Genomic DNA, 26799 nt, shown 5'->3' on the forward strand with positions numbered 1-26799 from the left:
TTTAAGGAGAGTCTTTAACATGAAAGACAAACTGAAAAAAACACACAGAAAACAGCAACTCAGTAGAATCTATTCAAGTAGAGGAAGGAAAATGTTAATCAACAAAAATGAATTTCAGAGCCATAAAAAGTGTTATTAAATGTGTAAGAAAAAGAATGGAATGCTACAAATAGAAATCAATCAAAATAAGAATGAGATCAGGTCTTGGAAAGTGCTGGAGGTGTTGAAAGATAAGCATCAAATTTTTTAGTTTTTTAAAAAGGGTAAAAATGACTATATAGTCAAAATAACTATATGGTGGTGAGCACGCTGTAATGTAAACAGAAGTTGAAATATAATGTCATGTGAAACTTGTTATAAGTCAGTTACCTCAATAAACAAAAAATAAATAAAAATAAAAGGGTAAAAATGGACAAGAGGAGAGAAAATAGAAAATTTGAGGCTTAATACAGAAAGAGAAACATATGAATCCCTGAAAGATTAAATGAAGGAAATGGAAAGAAGAAAATTATCAAACCAAAAAATGGAGAAATTTCCCCCAAACTGAAGGGCATGCATTTCTAGACTGAAAGGACCAACCAATTTCCCATTATAAAAATCTCACATGTTATCATGAAATTTCTGAAGAAAAAGGAATATGGAGAAATTCCTGGCTCATGGGGGTTGGGGAGAATATCACATAAAAAGATCAGGGCTAAATGACATCAAACTTCTTGGTAGCAGCAATAAAAGTTAAGATACAATGAAGTCATACTTTCAAAATTCTGAGAAAAAAATTATTTTAACTTATTATTTCAGAGCCAATCAAGCTGTATCAAAATAGAAAAATATATTTTCATATATGAATGTACATTAAAAGCATGTATTTCTCAAGTGTCTTATTGCAGGAAGCTATTAGAGAAGCTCATCCCCTAAAGGAGAGTAAACCAAGAAAGAATGGGACCCAGGAAAAAAAGACACAACTCATGAGGGTGTTGAAGGGATTTCCCAGAATGAAGGCAAAGAGAAGTCCCAGGGGATAACTGTGCCTTGGGCATGGAAAGCCCCAGAAGGAGCTGGGGACAAAGGCTCAAAGAACAATGTCTTCAAGAAAAAGAGTGGGACAGAAAAAGCACATGATGTGCTTGGAAATGTAGGAAATATATTGAAGAGTGTCTTATAACCTCTTTTTATGAATTGGAAAGAATTAGTGATAGTTATGCAGTAATCGAGGCCAACAAACTAACAACTAAGATGAAATAATTATTAATTCCAAGAAAAAACAAAGGGTTGTAGTCTACAGGAAATATATTCATATCTCATTTCTTGGCTCAGAAGTAAAGACAATTCAATCATAAACTATGAACACCAAATATTGATTCACTGGAATGGTAATAGAACCACCATAGGAGAATGATGGGAGAGTAAGTCAAGTGGGGAGTGGTTAGAACTTGGTCTAAGAGTGCTAAATTTTCATCCACTGCTATATGAAGTCGGTAGGTAATGCTCAAAATAGATAAATCCAGAAACAACTACATAAAATTATTATTTTAAAACATGGATGATTTATAGGAAGAAAGAATTAAAAGATGAAAGTCGATGTCTCAGGAAGCAGACCTGGGTAGTATCAAGGGGTAGGGAAGAAAACTTCTGTTTTCACTGTCTTATGGTACTACTTTATTACTTTAATAAAAATGAGAATTAATTTTTGAAAGTAGAAGTGTTATACAATGTACAGGATAAGAACCAAGGAAGCCAAATTTATATTTCTCTGAAGACCCAGTCAAAGCATATGACTGGCAATTTTCGACATTCAAGTACAGCTTTGATGGCAGAATAACCAGGAGTCATGTAGTCTCAGATCATATTCAGGCTAGTCCTCAAAAGGAGGAAAATCAGGAGGGAAGACCTCTATGAGCTGAGAAGGAAAGTCAATTTTCCAACCATAAAATGCACAGCATTACCTATGGGGACATCCCACCATGGATCCAAGAATTATAAGAATTACTTTAGGGTAAGCAACCTGCTACCAAACTTCAAACAAGATCAACCCTGAAATGCCAAATAGAAAATACAGCAACCACTTCAGAAGAATAATTTTCAAATACTCACATATGAGTATCCCCAAATTAGTTTATTTCACAAAACCAGAAGATTAAATTTCCTGGGAAAAGTGAACATAAAATCTATCCACAAGTGACCTTTATATTGAAGTCTTATAAATCTTTAATACCATGACCCACCAAATTCTATATATAATGACATTGTAATAAAAATCAAAAGGGAATTCCCCGGCAGTCCGGTGGTTAGGACTCGGTGCTTTCAATGCTGGGGCCAGGTTCGATCCCTGGTTGGGAAACTAAGATCCCACAAGCCATGCGGCGGGGCCATAAATAAATAAACAAATAAATACATAAAAATCAAAAGAAACAATGACTTTTAATTCACTTTACACCTGGTCAGCACAATATTATGTATAGTTACTGAATGGAAGTTCCATTTTTACCAAAGTACATAATTAAATATCATTATTTTGTGTGAGTATGTGTGTATGTGTGTGTGATGGTTTTATTATAAAATTTAAACCAAGCAAGCTTCACTCTTGGTAATAAAATCATCAAAGAAAGTGACAAGTAGTTGCTCACTTAGCATGTACAGACTCACAACATGATTTGGCTCTCAAGGGGGAACTTAAAGTCTGAATTATGTAGGCCACCTAAGCTACCATTAATGTAAAGAGGAACAACAACCCTTATGTAGTGAAACAATCTCCATATCCTTGTGGTTAAAACCATACTTCACAGCAGTCCCTCATTGCATGCTTGGCCTGTTTTACTAACACATATATTGAAACTTGTCATCCACCACCAAGAACACCATAAACAGTAAAACTTCAGTCACTGAAGCAAGCTGAAGAGAAAGCCCTATTATGTGTTCTCATGACACTGTGAAAAGTTCAAGTGTAAAACGGAATTGAACTTCCTTGACCAAATGCAGTCTCATTAATTTGTGGAGCCAATTTTTACTGTTGTATAAGCAATATTTAAAAGGCTGTTGTCAAGGAAAAGCAACCTAAAATTAGATCTGCCAGCTTTGTTTTCTTTGCAGGAATGGCCACACTCCTAACAGCCTCTTCTGTTTTGAAGAGAAAGCCTAGTAACAAAATGTAAAGGAAATCACAGCAGACTTCTGTAAAAGGGGGGAAAATAAAATTACCTACCATAGATTCATTTCATAAATTGTATTTCTTGTATAGGCTTGTCTACACATAATATGTGTTTATTATATCATTTTGTGTTTTTGAGAAGAGAAAAAGTTCACTGATCCTAGCATCTCATTCCAGAAATTCATTATCCCTTTCTCTACATCCAATCTTCTGACCTTATCCACTTTTTCACTGGCCAGCATTCTCCCCATGCCCTCATCTCTCCCCTTACCTTTAACCTTGAAGAGGCCCTCAAAACCAGCTTCCCCTTCTTCATCCATTGCATTTACATTTTCTGACAAAATAAGAAATCTGTAAACCCAGTTCTGCATCTGCTCTGACCCTGCATGGAAGCAGCTAAACTGAATGTAGCGGGGCAAAAAATGATACAGGGATGCAGACTGATCTCACTTTAGATATACCATTGAAGTGGATGCTCAGCACTGCCTGTCAATTCCACCTTAGTCACGCTGCTTTCTGAGGTGATTGTTTCATATGTTCCCCTAAGATCTCCACTCCCTCTCTCCCCTTCTCAGTCTCTGCAAATAGCCTCTTATTTCATTTCACTGAGGAAATAAAGTAAACAGAGAGGACCATCACCATGTTTACACCTACCTACTTGCAAATGTTCCCAAACATTGCCTTCCCTCCTGTTGCCATGGATGAGCCATGCTTGCTCCTAGATCCAATCTCTGCACTTAAGCAATCCTTACCTCTCACCTACTCAAGGGGCTGGAGATCTCTCTCTCTCCATTGATTTCTCACTCTCTACAAAATCATTTCTAACATCATTCCCATCATAATCTTCTAATAATATCTTCTACATTTCATAAACTCCTTTACCCTTAACCCCCCCTCTAGCTATCACCCTACCTGTATGATCGCCTTTATAGAAAATTCTTTAAAGAGTTAACTGTTCATGCTGCCCCCACTTCTCCACCTCGTCTTCTCTTCTACCCAGTCCTGTTAGGATTTTGTCCCACCACTTCACTAAAAGTGTTTTGCCAAGATTACCAAAGATCTCTACAATGCAAAAACCAATAGTCAAGGCACAGTTCATGTTACATGACCTCTTAGCAACATTTGACATTTGACACTTTCTTTTTTTTTTTTTTAATTTATTTATTTTTATTGATTTATGGCTGTGTTGGGTCTTCGTTTCTGTGCGAGGGCTTTCTCTAGTTGTGGCAAGCGGGGGCCACTCTTCATCGCGGTGCGCGGGCCTCTCATTATCGTGGCCTCTCTTGTTGCGGAGCGCAGGCTCCAGACGCGCAGACTCAGTAATTGTGGCTCACGGGCCCAGTTGCTCCGCGGCATGTGGGATCCTCCCAGACCAGGGCTCGAACCCGTGTCCCCTGTATTGGCAGGCAGATTCTCAACCACTGCGCCACCACGGAAGCCCCCTGACTTTCTTAAAAAATAGACTTCCCTTGGCTTCCAAGATGCCATGGCGTAATGGCTACTCCTCAGTCTCCTTTACTGTCTTCTCTCCCAACCTTTAAATATTGGGGTGGCTGAGGGCTCAACCCTTGATTCTCTTCTCATTTATACCAATTTTAACTCCCTAGAAGATCTCATTTAGCGCCTTTAAATATATGCATATATTGATGACTCCCAAATTTATATTTTCAGCCTTGACTTCTCATTTGTCCAGCTATTTATTTATTTGTAAGACCACTTGAGTGCCTAATAGGCATCTCAAAATTCATGGATCCAAAAGAGCTTTTTGTTTTCACCACCAACTTCCCCATTTCAGGAAATGGAACAGGTTAATAATCCCTTATCCACAGCTATGAAAATCCTAAGGCTCTAAAAACCAGACATTTTCATTTGGCAGTAAAATCTGATCTGACCTGAACTCATTTGGCACCAAAACCTGAACTGAATACAGACCATTTTTGTCTTTATTAAGTGAATATTTACATGTTTTGTTGCAGAAATATTCATTGGGAGGTACCCTAGATCCCACTGGGAATATTTAGTAATTTTTGGAATAGGCACCTTACTACATTTTTAAAATCTGAAAAGTTATGAATTCAGGTCACATTTGGGCCCAAGGATTTCAGACAAGGGACCATAGACCCAGTTGTTCAGGATCACACATACACACACGCACAAAATAAGGCATTATATCTCATTCTTTTCAAACCTTACACTCACACATCCAATTCATCATGAGTCTTACCAGTTTGAATTTTAAATATGTCCTAAATCTGAATACTTCTTACCAATTCCATAAGTACCAGTGTCACCAAAGCTACCAATTCTCCAACTGGACAACTGCCATAACCTCTTAACATATCCTCCTATTTCCAATCTTGTTCTTCCCTGCCTTCCCCCTCCTCAGTGTTATTTTCCACAAAATGACCAGAGAATTCCTCTTAAAACCTAAGTCTTAACACTCCACTTCACTTCTTCAAAGCTGCAAGAGCTCTCTACCAGGCTCAGAATAAAATCCTAATTTCTTATCATGACCTGTTGGGTCTTAGATGATCTGGCTTCTGCCTTTCTCTCCACACACAATTCTTTCACTCTTTCCCTCACCTGCTGTGATCCAGGCCTCCTGGTCTTGTTATTTTTCCTCAAACACGCCACATGCATCCTGCCTTGGGGGCTGTGCCCTTGGTTCCCTCTGTCTGGGATGCCATTACTTCAGGTCTTGGCATAGCTAACTCCTCACTTCATTAAGGTCCCTCTTCATGAGTCACTGTCATGGAAGCCCTTCCCTGACCGCTCTTCTAAATAGCCACATCTGAACCTCCCAGACACATTGCCATCTTATTCTATTTGCTTTTGTTCAAATTACATTGCATATTTTTTGTTTGCTTGTCTATCATCCATCCTCACTATCAAAATGTAATTCCATGAAGATAGAGGTCATGACTGTATTGTTTATCATTGTATCCCTGGTGCCTAGAATGATGCTGGAACTCTCTGTGTGCCCCATGATGAATAGTCATTGAATGAATAAATAAATTAAATTATATTAACAAGTCAGCTGAATTGGGTTAATGAAATAATGCTAGTCCTACTTTCCAAAGCACCTCAATATTTTTACAAGTGTCAGTACAGTCCTGACGAATTTAAGCTACAACTTTATTTCTTAATGACTCCCATTCTTAATATAGTTCTAATCTATGACTAAGATTACCATAGTTTGACTCACACTGTGTAAATTAGTGTTGACTTTCATACCCATAAGACATACACTTAACAAAACAATTTGAGTTTATCAGGGAGAGGATTTTCTTAATTCCTTATTTCTGAACTTAAACATTTCCTCTTTCTAGGGAACTAAGATTACTTGGCAACATGTTTCCAATTCCAAAATGCTCTAAAGTGATTCCATGTTATTTCTTATTCTCCACGTGCTATAGCTATCAGTGGATCAACCAACTTGTCTAACAACAGAACATGGATGTTATGCTAATTTATTATAGACATAAATCAAAGAAATATCAGAATAATGGTAAACAAAATAATTTTTAGCATTGTATTTGATCATTTTTTATTTAGAAAACTAAAACAATTTTGGTTATGAATCAAAAAATTTGTTATAATGCCTTATGTAAAACAGAAGGAAAGTATATATAATGAAGTCATTTGGGGACTAATGCCAGGTATACTTTAATCCTTTAAACTGTATGTTAATAGTTTGGTTGTGAATTTCATTTTGGAATATTCTCAGTCATGAAGTATACGTGATCGCTCCTTAATTCATTACTCCATTAATGGTAGACAGGTTCACTCTTAGAGGCATCTTTTGATACACATTTTGATACAGTTTTTGCAAATATTTATCCTGCATTGAAATATGATTCACATGAAGGATGAAGTCAAAGAACACAAATATTAAATGACAGCTTGAAAATTATGACTTTAGTTCAAGCCATGTCACACACCTTGGACTTGAATGTCTGGTAAAAATAAACCTCAAAAACTGTTAAAATTGCTAAGTCACATTGTGACATTTCAAGACTACCTTGCAAAGTTTCTCTTTGAGGAACTGTACAAAGAAAGGATTAGCTAGTCTTCTTCAACTCAGTAGCAGACAAATACCTGCAGCCCAGAAGATAATATAAAGTGTTTAACCTGATCTCCTACAAGTTTGGTCAGCTTATCTCCATTTGTCTGACTCATTACATTTTGGAAGCTTCAGCAGGTAACTAACTCTCACAGGATACACAGCGATCTTCACTCACCAAGAGTTCTGGGCCACAAGGTCATGTGAACACAGAATACTCACTAATCACTGAAAGATGTTCTCAATATAATCCCAACTATTCAACTACATAACGAAACAAATTTGAGTTTTCCTAGGATACGATTGGTATAGAACTTAAGAAATTAGAATTTTGGAGTAGGAAGCTCACTCAATGTTGAATCTCCTCTGCCTCTACCCATCAGACAGTTATTAGGGTCAACTTTTATCTCAGTCTATATTTGGCAGAGGAATGGGCAAAAACAAACACACTGTCTTACACATAGTTGTGCCACAAAACTAATTTACAATTGCAGATACTTATTTTGTGCCAGACACAGGGTTTGGGCACTTTGACTGCATTATTTTATCCCTCACAACCATCCTCTGAGATTCTAAGTTCCATATTACAAGGCTTATCTTTTGTTTTTTGTTTTGTCTGTCATATAGTCACATCCCCAATAATCTCTACTGGTCCATAAAACCTTCTTGACCTTCCAACCTGAATTAATGTTGCTGCTGAATTATATAGCTTTACTAGCTGTACCACTCAAATGTAAAGTTGTTACACATTGCCTAATTACTGGCTTTATAGTGAGACAGTTTTAAGTTCTTACTTTATGCAGTGTACTATTCTAGGCACTGAGGATACAATACTAAACAAATGGCAAATGGATGCTACCTCTCCCCTCTTGTTACCTCTAGGGAAGTAAGAAGGTTACCTAGAAGGCAGAAAATTAAATGGACAATAATAATAATAATACATGAAGTGCAATTAGAGTACCTAGAAGGGTCACCTTATCTAGTCTCATACAGTCTTGAGTGTTTTTTCATGGATTCTAGTGATATTCTGATTAGGCTCCAACTTTCCCACGTGGTCTTCTAGAAATTCAATTTTAACTTGGTTATAGTCTTCCAAAGATACTTCCTCTTCACCAGCTTACAGTTCCTTTTTCACTGAATTTAAATTCAAAATCTTTTCTCCACAAATCCCTTTTCCTGTTTTTTGAGAGAAGATTTTACCACTTTTCTCTTCACCAATAAGAATCTGGTTTACAAAAAAAAAAAAAAAAAAAAAAGAATCTGGTTTACAGAAGTTGAAGACTTCTGTTTTATAGAATTTAAAGCCTTTACTGCTACATTATTTGTATACTACTGATCTGGTTTCCACAATTTATTCTCTCTACTACTTTGATTTCCTCCCTCTTCTTTTTTTCCTATCATTTACTCCTTTGACCCAATCAAAAATTAGCAAATGTACTAGAGAATGGACTTGAGGATATGGGGAGGGGGAGGGGTGAGATGTGACAGGGTGAGAGAGTGTCATGGACATATATACACTACCAAATGTAAAATAGATAGCTAGTGGGAAGCAGCCGCATAGCACAGGGAGATCAGCTCGGTGCTTTGTGACCACCTAGAGGGGTGGGATAGGGAGGGTGGGAGGGAGGGAGATGCAAGAGGGAAGAGATATGGGAACATATGTATATGTATAACTGATTCACTTTGTTATAAAGCAGAAGCTAACACACCATTGTAAAGCAATTATACTTCAATAAAGATGTTTTAAAAAAAAAAAAAATTAGCAAATGTTTCAGAGCTTATGAATGTAAAAATTGAGATCACTATTTTCTTACCCTCTCCTACATCTTAAAAGATAATCTTATACTGGAGTGATTCAGATAATAGAAGAAATATGTAGGTGGGGAGGGACAAGATGCAAAATCCCTTTCTCCTTTTTCTTTGTGGTTGAAAAGAAAAGGCCTAGAAGAGTGGAAACTGGGCCTTCCCATGCCCTGCCTGACCTGTTGTCAGGGCAACAGGATGTGTGGGGAGCCCTGGCCTTCCCAGTGCCTGTTGCCAGGGTAACAGGATACGAACCATCTTCTCTTATGAAACTGTGCAGTTCCCCTGCCTTATTCTATGTTTCTCTTCTATTTGGTGGAAAATTATATTTGTTTAAAGAAACCCAAGAGCAACACAACTTCAATATACACTCAGGCTACTGAGTGATCATGTTTTGCAAGAAATACTGTAAGTGGGTATGTACCATTGATATTACTTGTGGAAATAATGTGCAAGAGAATTTTATTGGACTGACTTTCTGAAAATAGGGACCTCAGTTTTTATTTTTATAATCTTTGAAATATTTCCTAATTTTTGATTGGGTAAAAGAAATAAATGATAGGAGATGATGAGGGAGAGAAGAAGAGTGTTAATGGGAAAAAACTGTGGAAGCCAGAGAAGAACTATATGAAAAATTTAGAGGCTAAGAGCTTATATCAGTTGGCATTTTTTTGTGTGTAACAAACCATCTTGCAACTCAGTAGCCGAAAACAATAAACATTTACTATTTTGTCATGATTTTGAGGAAGCTGGATAATCCAGGATGACCTCACTCACATGTCTGGTGGCTGATGGTCTGGGTGGTCTAGAGGGGCCTCAGCTGGAATGGTTTATATCTGCTCCACATTCTCATCCTCCAGTAGGCTTAACCAGGCTTCTTTCAGTACTGGTACGGGGGTTCCAAAGAGCAGCAGGAGAGAGTAAACCCCAATACATAAGCCCTTCGCAAGCCTTTGCTTGTGTCACATTTGCTAACATCCCATTGGCCAAAGCAAGTTAGCCAACATTCTGGCCAAGCTCAGAGTCAGTATGGGAGGGATTATACAAGAGTGGATGCAGGAAGTCATGAACAAATTGGACCATGCTGTAACAGTAAACAACAGCATAAAAGAATTTCTGGAAAATAGAGGGCTCCTTGGAAAACTTGAGATATTAAAGCAGAGATTTGCTAGGGGATGAAATATCAAGAGGGTCACACATATAAAGACACTTTTTCATATTGGGACCAGTAGGAGGTACTGAAGATTTTGAGAGTTCTTAGAGTTCAAAAGAGCTCCTTAACCCATCTAGTAACCATTTCCAAATACAGACTAAGAAATGATGAGGAAAATACTGCACGCCTTTAAGGAGTTTATATTCTCTGCTGGCAATAAAGTAGAATAAACTCCATCTGGATGATTTTTCTAAAATAAACAAAAGGAGAAATGCTCACTTTACTTTAAAAAAGAACCTTATCATATGCTTAAAATCTGTTATAACATGAAAAGAAGAGAAAGCACAGCAAGAATAAAATACCTTGTTTTAATCATTAAAACTCCTGGCTTTATTCTCATTGGTAAATAAAAATCTTCAGGGACAGACATCCAGACATTTCTACTGTGCAGCGTTATTTTTCTCTGTTGTTTGGCATACTAAAGGCCAAATAAATTAGAATAATTTTGTAAGTGTCCAAACTCTAAAGGGGCAAGAGAGTTTAGGAAAAGTCAAATTCCTTTGCAAATTCTAGCTAGGATCATTGTTTAAATAAATTAATTAAAGGGGTAATGGTAATGCACGCCCTAGAAAAGGAGAGAAATAAAACTAGGGAGTTTCTGACATCTAAAGCATATGCCAAGAGATAACTCCCCTTAGTATTCATCTTTGAGTATGCAGAATTAGGCAAACAGATGGCAGAATTGTGGAAACATCAAAATAAGAGAGCAGTTTTTAACTCCTGAAATGTCAGGTTTTATAGTGAGTCTCGAGTGTTAAATAGAATTATCTAAGTCAGTGTTCAAGGGAATAGGTATGGGCCTAGGAATCTGGCTCTCCCCCTACTAATAGGGGAACATTAGTCAAGATATTTAATGTCTTTGGGGCTCAGTTTTCTCATCAGAAAAACAGGATAATTATGCTGAACCATACACATCAAAAGAAAAATATTTTAGAAAGAATAAGGCATAAAAGAATTAAAAAGTGTGATTACTACTATGCAATTATAAGGTGGTTTTAAATAGCTTAAGCTAATCAAAAACATGATTGATGCCCAAGTCATTCATTTTTTTCTTAGCTTGCTCCAAATGCTGTTTATTTTTAACCAAGTCTTAGAAAGTCCAGTTTTAAGTGGACCAGAGTCATCATACTGTTGCTTTGCTGATAAGAAGTCTACTGTGATTTTCTTCTAAGTTATCAAGGACCTGATTCATGTACAAAATTCCAAGAATCCTTTGATTCTCCATGATTATGCAGAGTTTAATTCAGGTTGACCTCTGTTTTGCCGCCCTGTAGACACTGGTGCTTAAGAGATTTTACTACTCTTTCATGACTCTTTATAAACTTACTTGAATAGCTACAAATATCAAAATTTTACCTACCAGAAATTATTTGCTTTGAGCATTTTCTGGGCCTATTTAATAAAAATTTGTTTTTAAATATTTTATAAGGTATTAAATAGAATATAATCTCTTTAAACAACCTCAAGAAATTGTAGCTTAAAGGAGGAACCAAAAGAGTCAAAATGTTTCATTTATATGCCTCTAATAACCTGTTATAATTTTTATGTCCTTTCTTAACAATAAATAGTTATTCGTGCCCAATACTTGTTCAGATCAGGTATGTGAAATACTAGGATTCTCATAAGCCCTTAACACTATCATCTGTTTAATGATGCTAATGAACAGTTCCTTTCATATCCAAATGGCTTACACAACAGTCCTTTCGGATGGGAATCAGACTTGCTCAAATATTTACATTTGATTAACTGACTGAAATATGTTAGAATAAAGGACAAAATCTAATAACATAATGGTGATTTGGTATTTTCTATAATGAATTGACAAAAGGAATGACCATGGCACATGACAATAATTACTTGGAAATCAACTCTCTTATGAACCCGACCTAGACAGGGATAAGAAAAAACCTAACAAATGATTTTCAAGCCCGAGTGACTCAGGAAATTAGATTAGCCCTAGGTCATACATGATTACAGAGACCTAAAATCCATTCTAAGACCACTACAAGACGCTGAACAAAAGACACTGAATCCATCAAGGCAATTCTTCTATCAGTGAAACTCTCAAGGCCAGCCCACTTCTCTTCCTCAGCTCTCTCTTCCCACGTAACACACTCTTGCCTCAGGGAAAGGTAAATCCTTGAGTATAACTGTTCTGGTAAATAGAAACCTGGGGATTTTGGTGAGACCACTTCCACTGAGCTAAAAGAAAGCCTTCTTTTCTCATCTTGACAATCCTGCTCTGTCTACTGATTCTAAGAAAATTACCTGAAAAAAAAAATAGAATTCTGCTTCTGCATGTATTATCAGTAATAATAATGATACTGCTAGCATTACTTGAATTCTAGACACTGTTCTTAGCAGTTTATAAGCATTAATTCATTTAATATTCCCAACACCTAAGAGATTGGTAAGGATATTATTCCCACTTTCAGTTAAGAAACCAAGACATTGAAAAATGAATCAACTTACCATATAGCTGTTAAACAGTAGAGTTGGAATACACATAAGAATGGACAAGATTATGGGAATATTAATAATTACAATGTTTTAAGAGCTTACTGTGTGCCAGGTACTCAGTTATATTTCTTATATACATTATTTTATTTAATTTTCACTATCTTGACTCTGGCAACATCCAGATTCCCAGATCCTAGTGCTTCCTTCTAAGTGGAAGGACCTTCCATTGGAAAAGCCTTCCAGGCCTCTCTTTGCCACTTCTCACATTCTTTCACAGAGGAGGAGAAGCAACATTTGGTTGGTGAATTGTGGAGAAGGAATTAGACTTCGGATGTAAGCTGTCCTTTTCAAGGGGCGTGGAAGGGATATTCTACTTGTAGAAAGCATACCTCATCTACCAGAGGTTATGAGGTACCTTTAGGAGAAGAGACTTTGTCCCTGTTTGGGGAAGTCTACAGTTTTGGGGAGTAAGTTGAATTCAGAGATGTTTTGGCTTATTTAGCTGCAAACCAAAAACCTTACTCTCCATTACAAATTTAGTCTTTCAATAAAGCTGACATTTTATTTCCATCTACTGGACTCTTATATCTGTCCTTCACTTAATTCTGAACTTGGGCAAAGATTATGTGACATTCCTTAACCTCTCTCTCATCCCAAGATCTAATGAGATAGGTATCAATTTTTGTCTGTCTCAGCTCCTGAGAGAAGTCATCCCTGACTAGCCAAAATACCTTCTCCAAGTGACTCTTGATCACATGACCTAGTACATTTTTTTCAGGTCACTTCTTACTCCATTTTAACTTACTTTTTGTAATTTACTTTTTGGTCATTTGTTTCCTCTAGAATGCAAGTTCCTGTGCCTAAAATAGTACCTGACATACTACACAATCAGTAAGTATGATTGAATGAATAACGAATGAAATAATTGGATTTCACAGAAAAGCTAATAACTTTTCCACAGTCACTCAGTTAAATGATAGATGGTATTAGAAAATATCTGACTGTTTCCGAGTTAAATTTCTTCATCTCTAAGGTATTTCATCTCAACAATGTCCATTCTAGAAAGCATAACATAATGTTATGCAAGAACTGAGATTTATATTAATATTATATCTGTATACCAATATAGGCTTCTTGAGATGCTTTTCTTCAAATCAGTTTTATGACTAAAAAACTGATTTTTTAAAAATTGATTTGCCTTATTAAGCCATCAAAAGAGTCACATACACATCCATATGAGAACAGAGACTGAGATTTATCAGCAATTTCCAAGAAAGATAGCATAAACATTCTTTGACATTTGAAATGAATCCACTATATATTTTCAATATCAGAGCTTGGTAAGAAAACTGGGGTTCTGGGCATGTATCCAGTGTTAGATGGAGGACAGTGAGTTATTTAATAGCTAAGGATAATGAGTATCTAACTCCAGTGTGCCACAGAGGGACCTAGGCTGGGCCCCACATCTAGGCATCATGTCTGTGTCTGTGTGTGTGTATGTGGGTGTGAGTGAGAGTGTATGTGTGTGTTGGGAGAGGATAGGAGTGGTCATGTTGGTTAAATACTCTACTATTCTGTTACAGGAGAAATGTATTAGTTTCTTATTGCTACTGCAACAAATGTACCACAAACTGAGTAGCTTGAAACAACGCAAATGTATTATCTTCAGTTCCATGGGTCAGAAATTTGATGCAAGTTTCACTGAGCTAAAATCAAGGTGTTGGTAGGGATACATTCTTTTTAGGGGCTCTGGAGAGAGCTTCTGTTTTCTTTCCTTTTCAAGCTTCTAGAGGTTCCCACATTCCTTGGCTTATAGCCTGTTTCCTCCACCTTTGATGTTGGCAAAGACAAGTTGAGTCCTTCTCACATCATGGCACTATGACCTCCTTCTGCCTCCTTCTTCCATTTTTAAGAACGCTTGTGATTACATGGGCCCATCTGGATAATCTAGACAAATCTGCATAGTTTAAGGTCAGCTGGTTAGCAACCTTAACTCCGTCTGCCTCCTTAATTCCCCTTTGACATATAAGGTAACATTTTCACAGGTTCTGGGGATTAGGACATGGACATCTCTTGGGGTCAATTAGTCTGCCTACCATAAGGCTCATGGACTAAGTTTTAAGAAGCACCACTCTAGATCCTTTTCTGGTGATCTTTCTAGGTAACCATTGTGAGAATGTCTTCTTTTGTATTTTTTTTGTTTTGGGAGCAAGATGAATAAGAGGTTTAGAACCAGGCTGATCTGTGTTTAAATCCAATTTCCATCAGACACTGGATGTTTAACTAACTTAGGATACTTACCTCTTGAAATCATTGAAAAGAGTAAATGAGAATACAGATATGTTATAACTGGAAAGTTCTGACAACTAGTAGATGATAAGCAAACATTATTTCCTTCCATCTTCTTTATCCCTATTCCAGCTATGAATCTATCGCCACTCCTCCAACCTGGCTTTAGGCCCTATATTGACAGCCTGACTGATCTTCTAATTTTGTAGTTAGACCCACTATAAGATTCAGAATTTTATTCATTGATGGATTGATTTAACAGTATTTCCTGCATTATGTCCAATATGCCAGTTATTATGCTACGGGCTGGAGATCCACAAGCAATCACAGTGAACATAGCTCTTTTTCTCAGTAGCTTGTGGGGAAGGTAGATTTTGTTATGAAAAGGGAAGCCCAGGTTACTTAACGAGCCAAATATAGGAAACTAATCTAGTATGGAAGGTCAGGAAGGATTTCTTTTGCAAGTGAAATTTAAGAAGAGATCTTCGAGCATTTCTTAATAGGCTCTCAATTAAAATTTTGAGTAGGACAATTCTTCCTGATAAGAGAATGTCCTAAGCTCTGGAGGACAGTTATCATGCCTGGACCTTGCTGCCCACTGAATACAGAAACACTCTCAGGCACTGAAACAACCAGAAACATCCCCACACATCTCTAAAATCCCCATGGGAAGCAAGAGCAACTCTGACTGAGAGAGGAGAAAGGAGTGGTTCCCTCTGGAAGAGAGAAAAAGATGAGCAAAGGCAGATGGGAAGTAAGCAGCATTTCTTCTGTGCAACGCTGGGTTTGGGTGGGAGGGGGCCACAGAGGAAGAGGCATGAGGGCAGGCTCCAAAAGTTGAACAGGTATGGTGAGACCTGGGAAGGATGCTGAACTTTGTGGGGTTTTTCTTGAATTTTATTTATTTTTTTATACAGCAGGTTCTTATTAGTTATCTATTTTATATATATGGATGCTGAACTTTGAAGGGAGGGCACTAGAAGCCTTTAAAGGTTTGAAGCAGGAGAGTAAAAGGATCAGATTTATTTGCTTCTAATCTATAATGTTGTTCCATCCTAAAGTATAATTCTAGGTTGGTAATATGGTGCTAATAACGCCTATCATTTTACCTTCTGCCAATTTTTATTCTAAATATGTATTTCTGCTACATCTTCCTGGTGATAAAGTTTTGGGCTACTTCATCAGAGAACCGTACAACACACTGCCCTCTAAAATAACAGCTAATTGAAATTAGTTATAGGGTTATTATACAGTTCCTGCTTTCTCCTTCACTTTCTGCTCCTCTACATTTTATTCTTCTACTACTGAAGATCATGTGTACCACCAATCAAAGAGAAAAAAATGAGAAAAGAAGTTTAAGTCTTTCCACTGTTGCATTCACAATTCCAGATCTTAAAATCTGTATATTTGTATGGATTAGGAGAGATAAAGAGATATGTGTCTCTACATATAAAATCAATTATTATATATTAAGTTAGGTTCTAACAGTGAAATTCTCATAGTCTTACATCTATAAAAACTGAAGGTATTGGCAGTAAGTACTATGGAGTGGTGAGTCTCACTTTTTTGTCAATAGTTTATGGCTTTGAGCAGTTCAAACTTTCCTCTTTTCTGTTGAAAAACTGAGTAGGATAACACTCTGATTTAGTTTTACTCTAACACCTTGTGGTTTTCACTGGAATCTTAACTTGATCACAGTTTTCTGGAAATGCTGTAACCTCTTAGATCAAATTCTTAGAACAGTAGCACTGACGGGAAAGAGCAGTGCCAATGTTTTAAAACATATTTGATTTTTTAAAAAATCCACAGTGGAAGAGCCCTTTTTACTCTTAAAGACCAAAAACCAGTATCATGACACAAAAAAAGATTCTTTTTAAATTGAAAAAAACTACTATGTATAAATGAAAACAAATATAAAATCTTCAAATCAACTTTCTTCATGGAAATCAATAAACTTAACAATCTTTGCAAAGACTAGTGTTAGAAAAATGTTCTCAGTATGTAGGAAGTAGTATAGGTCCCAGAGTCACAGGAAACTTCTGAACCAGAAATTTCAACAGGTTTCAAGATGGCAAAAGAAACAGGAACTGTTTTTCAAATCCTAAACGGTTGGTAACTTATGGACAAGTATATGATTCTTTTTAAATGTAGTTTATGAAGGACATGATGCCATAGTCATTTGCTAACATTTCTACCATCAGAGATGGTGAGTCATTGTGTAGAATCTGAATTGTCATACTGAGTGACAAATTAGTGGTCGAAGATGGATTGAAGAAAGCTAAAGAAAAGAGCCGTAACTATAAAATTAATAGAACAAAGCATACAAGTCTACATCAGAAATGGGAAGAGAAAACTGTTTTACCTTTGTTCCCACAAATGAATAAGAGATTTCTTAGCACATTACTGAATATGCTGTCTCAATTAAATATCATATGAAGGAGATTTAAAAGGAGTTCAATGAAAGATATCAACAAAATGATAGAGAAGAATTGATATTTTAATTAGTTTACCAACATTTTCACATGTGCTACAAAATATAAAAATTACTTCTATGGACTGAAAAAAAGTGTTCTAAAATATAATGTTATATGAAAGTGCCTATAAAATATTTTCTGTAAATATCTACTTGTAGTGGTTCATGTTTTCCATTTTTAAGGTATACTGGAATAAATCTTATTTTACTTTAACCTTTGTCTCTATTTTTATTTAATCTCAAAAATGTACTTATTTCAATATCTTGTTGAAATAAATAAATGCATTTGTAAAGTTTGCAGTTAAAGATCAAAAAATCACTTTCTAAACAAGTATCTAAAGGCCTTCATTGAGTCTTTTTTGCCAAACTAAGAAAATTTTTGCAAAATTATTTGATAGCTTTCATGAGTAACATGATTTTAATTGCCATTACTTAAAAGTGGAATTCTAGCACTAGACATTTTGATAAGCTAAAATTCTGTTTGAGTCAATATAACATTTTAAATAGGCAAGACAATCTCAGCAATGGAATAGGGAGTCCCTCATATCATTGCTTTGAATTTAGACTACACAAAAGACCATAATTAAACAATTTGGTTGTCATTAGTCATGCAGATTTTAGATTTAGAGCTTCTTGTTTTGACAATTCTGAACCTAGAATACTGGAAATGTCTTCAAGTACAAGTTAAAATAGTAGTACCAAAATGAAAATTCTTTCTTGCTTTAATGCAAAAGCATTCAGTCATTTCCATCAGTTTAGCAATAATTATTTTAAAAAACCTAGTTATCAGTAATTTGGTCATTCAGTGTCTCTATGTGGTCATTCAGTGGTGCTATATAGACACAATTCAAAATTTATATAGGTACATATATAATTATATCCTACATCCATGTTGAATATCGCCATGAAGCTCTACTGCTGAATGACTCTATCACCCTCTCCTGAAAAAATATGACAGTCGATCTTTGAGATCAACTGATAGTGTGAAAGTTGGATAACTTTGCCGTAAAATGTTAGGTAAACACAAATACACTTTTCAAATTTTTTAAAGACATATGCATACACTCACTACCATACATCTTCATACATTCAAATAACTGCAGAAAAATAGAACAAAGACAAACTGAACAAAACAAACAAACCAAAACCATCCTGTCCTGCTAAAGGGAAGAAAATCTAAAATAGGTTGTAATATGAAATATAATTTTTCCGGTACAGATGTTCATCCACTCATTAGGTTAGGATACAAATCGGCTGATGACTGCCAATGTTTAATTTTCATCTATGCTGATTAATTTTGTAAGCTGTTATTTGCTTTTATAGGATTATTTGTTTCCCTAGAGAACCAAAAAACTGTGATTTCTAAATCTTCAATGAATCTTGTAAACATATTTCTCTAATTCATTCAAATGATGTAAAGATGGCTTCCTTTTTAAAAGTTATTCTCTGGTAAACGTTGTTTGCATTATTAGTGTGCTCTTAAACCAGTGCACTGTAATGCCATGTATTACTTCAAGTGTAAGAAAATATACAGAGAACACTAATTATATAAACATCATTGAATACATTCAAATGGAAGAAAGTAGAAGGAATTTTTACCTAACAAAGTTTGATATCATTTTTCTTTTAAAAAAATCATAGATTTTGATAAACAGCAACATTAAATTTACTCAAATATTGCATTTTATACAATAACATGTGTACACAACATTAGAAATACAAATCCTAGAAAACCTGTGTTTCTCATGGTATAGGATTCCTTTAGCTATTATTATAGAAAAGCAAACATATTTTCATTTGAAGTCTGCAAATATACTAAACAATTGCAATGGCCTGTAAATATTCATATTTCATATTTTTAAAAAATTAAATCTGATTTTAAAATTATGACATAATTAAAATAAAGCATGTAAATATAGTGTGCTGGAACACTAAACAGGAATTAGTTACATACACAGAAAAAAACCTAGATGCTGTTTAAACAGCAAGGTAAACAGTACTGCAGTTAAAGTTTGACTCAGGTACTTACATTTCATGCTTGACATAAGCACACTTCTTGACCCATCTTACTAAAGTCTAGTTTACACCATGAGCTATTCTGTACTCTCAGAAGTGAATTGGTTAATTTAAGCCAAAACTCTTAAGCAAGTTTGGTATGCTGCTAGTAATTTTTCCACATAAACATTTTTTTCTTAAAAAAAAATATTATTAAGACATAATGAATAAGCACAATGGAGTATAGTTATTTATTATCTTATTAATCCTGTCCTTTTTATTCAAAATCTAATCACAAAGAAATAAGTATTTGTAGTAATCTGTCTTTTTACCTGAGAGAAATTTTATTTCTGCAAGTACCCTGACAAGCAGCTTTTCTAATTACTTTTCTGCATATCTAAACCACATATCTAAGTAACACATACAGAATGTCTAAAAGAAGCCATGTAGTCTAATAGTGAAGTGAATTCTCAGGGAGTTACCTTACTTTACATAAAACATACCTATGCAAAAAAACTATACATCCTTCAAGCAAGTTGTTAGCTAAGACTGACACGTTTTATTATTTTTTTTAAAGAAAATCTTTCTAAAGGAAACACTAATCCACAAAGTCAGAAAGTACCAACAATTCATCATGTTAATAGTCAAAATTTTTTTTGGTCAGAGAGGTGGATAAAAACACAGACCAAGCAAAGGGCTTACTCACATTCCTTTCAGGCGTTGCCACATTTTTTCAGTCTGTTCTCCTATGAGAAACTTAAAAGTGGTGTTTTCCAATTCTTCAGTTTCTGTAGCAGTAGACCCCATGATGATACTCCTAGGGCAATATAGTTAGTCAGTTTCAGCAGCTAGAACAAGCATTCCTCAGTCCACTACAAATCTTAAAACAGTTATACAGTAGCATCTCTTATCTATCAAAACACTGCAGATTTACAGAGCGGACGGCAGCTTCTGCCAGAATTGCTATTGACTTTGACAGGCATATCCACTGCTCACCACATCACCTCCCTTCAAGCAGACAGCAGTATAAACAGATCCTCTGACCTCACAGAAACAATCGACACATGTGAGCCTTCTACTGTACTACTGACCGACTGAGCACTCCAGCTCTCCCCCAAAGCAGCTCATTTGTTACTGTTCTGTGCACTGAAGCACATCAGAATTCCTACAGTTTCTGAGATCTGTTATGCACAAGAGAAACGTGAATGACTTTAGCACACCAGAAGAAGCTGAATTCCTCTCTACCAATGGAAGGAGGGCAGGATGTAATAAGAAAACAGATGGTAGGAACCAGTACCAGCAGCACCGCCCTGAGAAAAAAGTGGCTGTTTTAAATGCCAAGGTTTTTGTCTCCTAATTGATTTGGAACCAAGAGTTAAAAATATACCAGGCTCTAACAATAAATTCAACAAATACTAATGACAACAATGAGAAAATAACATAAGAGCCATACAGAAGACAGACCACAGAGCTCCACAGGTTGTTACTGAAAAATATGTACAAGGATGATGCTGTAATCATGCTTATTCACCTTCTCCTAGCAACTCCACACAGTAGGTAACTGCCAATTTAACCAGTGGAAAACACGGCAGCTGCACACAGACTGCTCTGTGAATCCTTTGGGGATTAAAAAAATAAATAAAATGAAACTAGTGTGTATGCTTGTGTGCGTGTGTTGAAGGAAAAGGAGTGTGGGGGGAGGAGAGGGGGAAGAGAGGGAGATGGAGGAGAAGAGAGAAATTGATGCTGTGCTGCTTGTGCATTTTAGAAGAAAAATGAGAGAAAGTGGACATAAAAGGAATCAGAACTGAGTCATCTGCCAAGCTCCCAACACATGGTGAGCTTTCTTTGAAACAAGCACAGACCTTGAGTATGAGCTTCATAACAGCTATTGCTATCTGCAAGCTGCTAAGAAAAATATACTTAAAAGCAATATCTCTTGTTTGTTTGGAGACACAAATGTAGTTTTATTCCTCCCTGCAAGAAGCTTGCCTGTTACCTTGAGGTTTAAGGTAGAGATATTCATAGACAGTAGACAGGTAACAATATTTAATATTTATTGAGTGCTCACTATGTGTCAGACACTGTTCCCAGTACCCAATAGTATTACTTTTTAAAATTCTTACAAAAAGCCCATGAGGTAGGTAATATTCCCGATTAACAGTTGAGACAATTGAGAAATAAAGACAGTCCTCAGATTTAAATCCAGTCCTTTAAAATAAACACTATGATTTTACTGACAAGAAATCTTCCAGGGGCTTCCCTGGTGGTGCAGTAGTTAAGAATCTGCCTGCCAATGCAGGGTGCACGGGTTTGAGCCCTGGTCCGGGAAGATCCCACATGCCGCGGAGCAACTAAGCCCGTGCGCCACAACTACTGAGCCTGCGCTCTAGAGCTCGCGTGCCACAACTACTGAGCCCATGTGCCACAACTACTGAAGCCCACGCGCCTGGAGCCCATGCTCCGCAACAAGAGAAGCCACTATAATGAGAAGCCTGCGCACCTCAACGAAGAGTAGCCCCCGCTCGCAGCAACCAGAGAGAAAGCCCGCGCGCAGCGACGAAGACCCAACGCAGCCAAAAAAAATTTTAAATAAATTTTAAATAAATAAATAAATAAACTTTTAAAAAAAGAAATCTTCCACTATAAAGTTACTATGTCTATCTAAACAACACTGACTGCATCTAGTCAAAGTTGTAATATGTACAGTTGACCCTTTAACAACCCGGGAGCTAGAGGCGCCCACCCAGCCCTCAGTGGAAAATCTGCATATAAATCACAGTCAGCCCTCCATATACATTGTTCCCCAGTATCCGCTATTCTTCAGTATCCACATTTCCCTGTCAGCATATTCAACCAACCACAGACCAGGTGGTACTACAGTATTTACTATTGAAAAAAATCCATGTATAAGCAGATCCACACAGGTTCAAACCTGTGTTGTTCAAGGGTCAAATGCAGAAAAAAATCTTTGCAAAATTTTCTAGAAAGTGCCTTCTGATTTACAAGTTAGAAGAGGTTAGTTTTTCTATGCTATCCGTAGGGAAAGGGATCCATATATCTCCTCTGGGTTCCTGTGGTAACTTAAAGGGAAATTTTCACAATGCCCTGAGTCTCTGACGTCCTGCAAATAAAGGAGGAGGCTGTCCTCAAATTTCTTGCAGCTGGAACCCACTTAGTGGACAACAACCTTGATTTCCAAATGGAACAATCATCTACAAAAGCAAAATGGCATCTACCTCATAAATCTGAGGAGAACAGGGGAGACGCTTCTTCCAGCAGCTTGTGCCATTGTTGCCGTTGAACACCGGCTGATTCCAGCATCATATCCTCCAGGAATACCGGCCAGCAAGCTGTGCTGAAGTTTTCTGCTGCCACCAGGGCCACTCCTTTTACTGACCACCTCACTGCTGGAACCTTCACTAACCAGATCCAGGCAGCCTTTCACGAGCCACGGCTTCTGGCGGCTACCGTTCCCAGGGCTCACCACCGGCCTCTCAGAGAGGCTCTTATGTGAACCCGCCCACCATCGCCCTGTGCGACACAGACTCTCCTCTGCGCCCTGTGGACACTGCCAAAATCCCGGGACAACAACAGGGGAGCCCACTCGGGGTTCTGACGTGGTGGACGCTGGCCCGGAATGTTCTGCGCATGCGCGGCACCATCTCCCGCGATCACCCCTGGGAGATCAGCCCCATCTCCACTTCCGGAAGAGACGGAAAGGAAGAGCACGCTGCTGCTGGAAAGGCTGTGACTGAGGGGGACTTTCAGGGTGAATGGCCTGCTCCAGCTCCCAAACTCACTGCTACTGCACCCGAGGTCACAGACGGGTCTGAAGGCGCAGGTGCCCTCTGTGCCCACCCAGCAGTTCCCCACTGGAGACCGAGCCTCAGCCTCCAGCGAGGACTGTCTGCGGCCCCCACTGCTCTGGCCACTGAATGGGTAGGAACAACTACTGAGTGGGCTTAAGCTGTTCTCCCACAGACTCAAACACAAAACGGAAATAAGGTTGACAGAAAATAAACCGTTTCTAGAAAAAAAAAATAAGAGGTTAAATCAAGTGAAGCCTCAGTTTTCCTCTCTCCAACAAGCTGTTTCCTGAACTCCATCTGAATTTAATGTCTTTAGCTAGCAGACAGCTTTACACAATCACAGCCTCACTTTTTTGAGCAGTTACCAGAGTTGTCAGAAATAAGTTAGTCTTTGCTCTGAAAGTACTGGTTTTACCTTCACTGTGCCTTCATTGATAATCTAGCTACATTCACTTAATAATCTCTTACCTGACTTTGTTGTTATGAGATAGTCAACAAACATCTGAATTCTGTTCTCAAAGATAAACCACAGGGAAAAAAATCTCCATAAAAAGCAAGTACTCCACCACTACTGTTTTATGAGCCAAGATACCAAAGTCTTTGAGGCCACAGTGATTTTCTAATTATGCCATGAAATTTCAAGCCCTCACATTGGCCAGCTTACAAATAATATTGCCATGTAAAGAATGAGGTCTATTCTACTTAAGTGTGTGTTGGTGAATGTTATCTCCTCATTAAAACTCATTTGCCCTTTGCTTTCAGTATGTCCCTTCTATCATATATTGAATTGATATTTAAGAACTCACAGTATACTGATTACACACTTAATACACAAAAATGCTTAATTATTGCATTATATGTTTCATAAAATAAAATAAAAATTTGAACAAGCTACATAAAGCTTATTATTAAAATCCTTGGCCAAGACAATCTTCAGCCTTAAGCAGTATCAAAAAGTTATTTCTGTCAATGTAGAGAATTCAAAGCAGTTTTCTTTTCTAATTTATAACTAATGTCTGCAAGATACATTAATAAAATAAAAAATAAAATAAATCACATTAAAGAGAACAGAGTAGAACTTAGGGAATAGCATACAACTTTTTTTTCTAATTAATAATATTGAGAAAATTTTGAAATGTTGCACTCATAAAATTAAACTAAACCAAAAATTTTTGACATGAGAAAGAGAAATAAGACAACAAGAATGGATTCTAAGAAATTAAAATACGCTTCCCAAAACAAAACATTCAATGTTAGTTCTGAGGGGAATTGAGAAATAGTCCTGAGTATAGGGCAAAAATTGATCAATATGTCTCATCTCTCAGATGTTCCATCTATGTTGCTTTAACTCTATATTCAGGTAAATTATCTCTATTATAATAAGTAGTTCCTTTATTCTTATTACCTAATATTAAATTGGAATGTTAACAAAAATTTATAGAATGATTTTTCAGTATCTATTAATGACAGAATATAATACAGCATAAACTCTGGATCCAGACTACCTGAGTTTGAATCCCTGTTCTTTGACTTAGAGAACTATATGATCTTTTTAAGTTACTATTATGTGTCTGTCTTCTCATGTGTAGAGGAGCATAATAATATCACCTTCCTCATAAGGTTGATATAAGGATTAAATGAGTTACTATGCATAAAGAATTTAGAACAGCATCTGGCACATGGTAACCGCCCTATTAAATTGTTAGCATTTATTGTTATTGATACAGTTGCATGACTTTTCTCCTTTAGATTGTAATATATTGATAATTATTTATTTCAGTTGGTTCACTGATCATGAACTAGTGTTTCCCAAATGATTTTTCATAGAGTGTTATTGTTTTTAATACATTGCTGATGTTCATTTTGTTTAGAAAGTTTATATCCTGATCCATAAGTGAAATTTTTCTAAATGTTTGTGGTACTAACTTTATTGGTTTTTATATTAAGGTTATATGGCACCATGTAATGAATTAAAGGGCAAATAGTTTTAAACTCAGAATTCCACACCCAGCAAACTATAACAAAATGACAAAGATAAATGATGACATATTCAGAAGCACCAAATTCAAAGAACATATCACTCAAATACTCTTCTAAAATAATTACATGAGTCAGTACACCTCAAAATCAAAAAAGTAATTATTGACTAAAATCAGAGGCATGTACCTAACCTAGCCATGGAGATTAAAAACAAAATCCAAGGTTTACATCTGTGAAGAAGGGTTAAGAAGAAATTAGTTCAAATTAAAACAAGAAACCAAAGGGATCCGAAAGGATGACTTCAAGAAAAAAAATTGGATTAAATTTATCAAGAATCTCAACAAACTAAAAACATTAATTATTTTATTGATTAAATAAGAGCACATTATGTTTTAATTGACAAGAAAAAAATCCAGAAAAGATATAAATTTTTAATAATATGGCAGATTAGATATTCTGAAATTTTCCAGGCTAAAAAACTTTTCAAATATTGGGAATATAATAATAAATATACTTTTGAATGCACAGGAATGCCTATATAAAATGAAGGTGTCAAAATGAAGATGCACATAATAACAGAGCTTCAAATACATGAAGCAAAAATAATGCAACTCTAAGGAGAAGTACACAAATTCACAATTACAGTCAAATGGTCAGATATTTGATACTCCTCACTTTAAAAAACTGATAAAACATGTAGAGAGAAACCCATTAAGGATATAAAAGATCTGAACAACACTATCAATAGACTTGAATAATTGACATTTATAGTATACTCCACACAGCAAAATACACATTATTTTAAAGTGCACACATTGAATATTTACCAAGGGAAACCCCATTCTGGGCCATAAAACAAGTCTCAATAATATTAAAAGGATTCAAATCATACCAAGTATGTTCTCTGACCCCAGTGGAATTAAATTAGAGATCACTAACAAAGATCTCTGGAAAATTCCCAAATACTTGGAAACTAAATAATACACTTTTAAATAATCCACAGGTCAAAGAAGAAAATAAAAGGGACATTAGAAAGTATTCTGAACTGAATGAGGATGAAAACACAACATATTAAAATCTGTGAGATGTAGCCAAAGCAGTACCTATGGGGAAATTTATAGCACTATATTACTGTTTTAAAAATAAACAAAGCTCTCCTATTAATGACCTCAGGATCCACATTAAAAAACTTGAAGAGGATGAGCAAATTAAACACAAAATAAGTTAAAAATAAGAAAATAAATATCAGAGCAGAAATCAATGAAATAGAAAACAGAAAAACAATAGAGACAACCAATGAAATAAAAGGTTGGCTCTTTGAAAAGGTCAATAAAATTGATATATATTATTAATAAATAAAATAAGATGTTAAGAACTGTGGTGGTTTCTGAGTTTCCTGGATGCTGATAGAAAACATTCATGGGTCAGTGACAAAGAATGATTATAGTGCCCCCACCCAAAAAAAAATAAAATTTAACTACTTAACTTCCAATTAACTGAAAAATGGGTAAATGTTGGCATATTCACAAAATGGAATATAACATGGCAATGAAAATGTATGACTTT

General features: G+C 36.2%; 1 protein-coding gene and 1 pseudogene across 4 annotated transcripts in view; one reads left to right on the forward strand and one right to left on the reverse strand.

Moving 5' to 3' along the window:
- PDE1A (phosphodiesterase 1A) overlaps window positions 1–20620 on the reverse strand; it is a 361532-nt gene extending 340912 nt beyond the window's left edge. For all 4 annotated transcript variants that reach the window (XM_061185570.1, XM_061185584.1, XM_061185576.1 and 1 more), the window contains exons 1-2: window positions 20533–20620; window positions 20148–20258 (exon numbers count right to left, since the gene is read on the reverse strand). In XM_061185570.1, coding sequence (XP_061041553.1) covers window positions 20148–20248 — 101 coding nt within the window. In that variant the 5' untranslated portion in view covers window positions 20249–20258; window positions 20533–20620. The remainder of the gene's footprint in view (window positions 1–20147; window positions 20259–20532) is intronic.
- Window positions 20621–20936: 316 nt separating this feature from the next.
- Window positions 20937–23410, forward strand: LOC133091652 (small ribosomal subunit protein uS2-like; annotated as a pseudogene).
- The last annotated feature ends 3389 nt before the right edge of the window (window positions 23411–26799 follow it).

Source organism: Eubalaena glacialis, chromosome 1, assembly GCF_028564815.1.
Source record: "Eubalaena glacialis isolate mEubGla1 chromosome 1, mEubGla1.1.hap2.+ XY, whole genome shotgun sequence".
NCBI lineage: Eukaryota > Metazoa > Chordata > Mammalia > Artiodactyla > Balaenidae > Eubalaena > Eubalaena glacialis.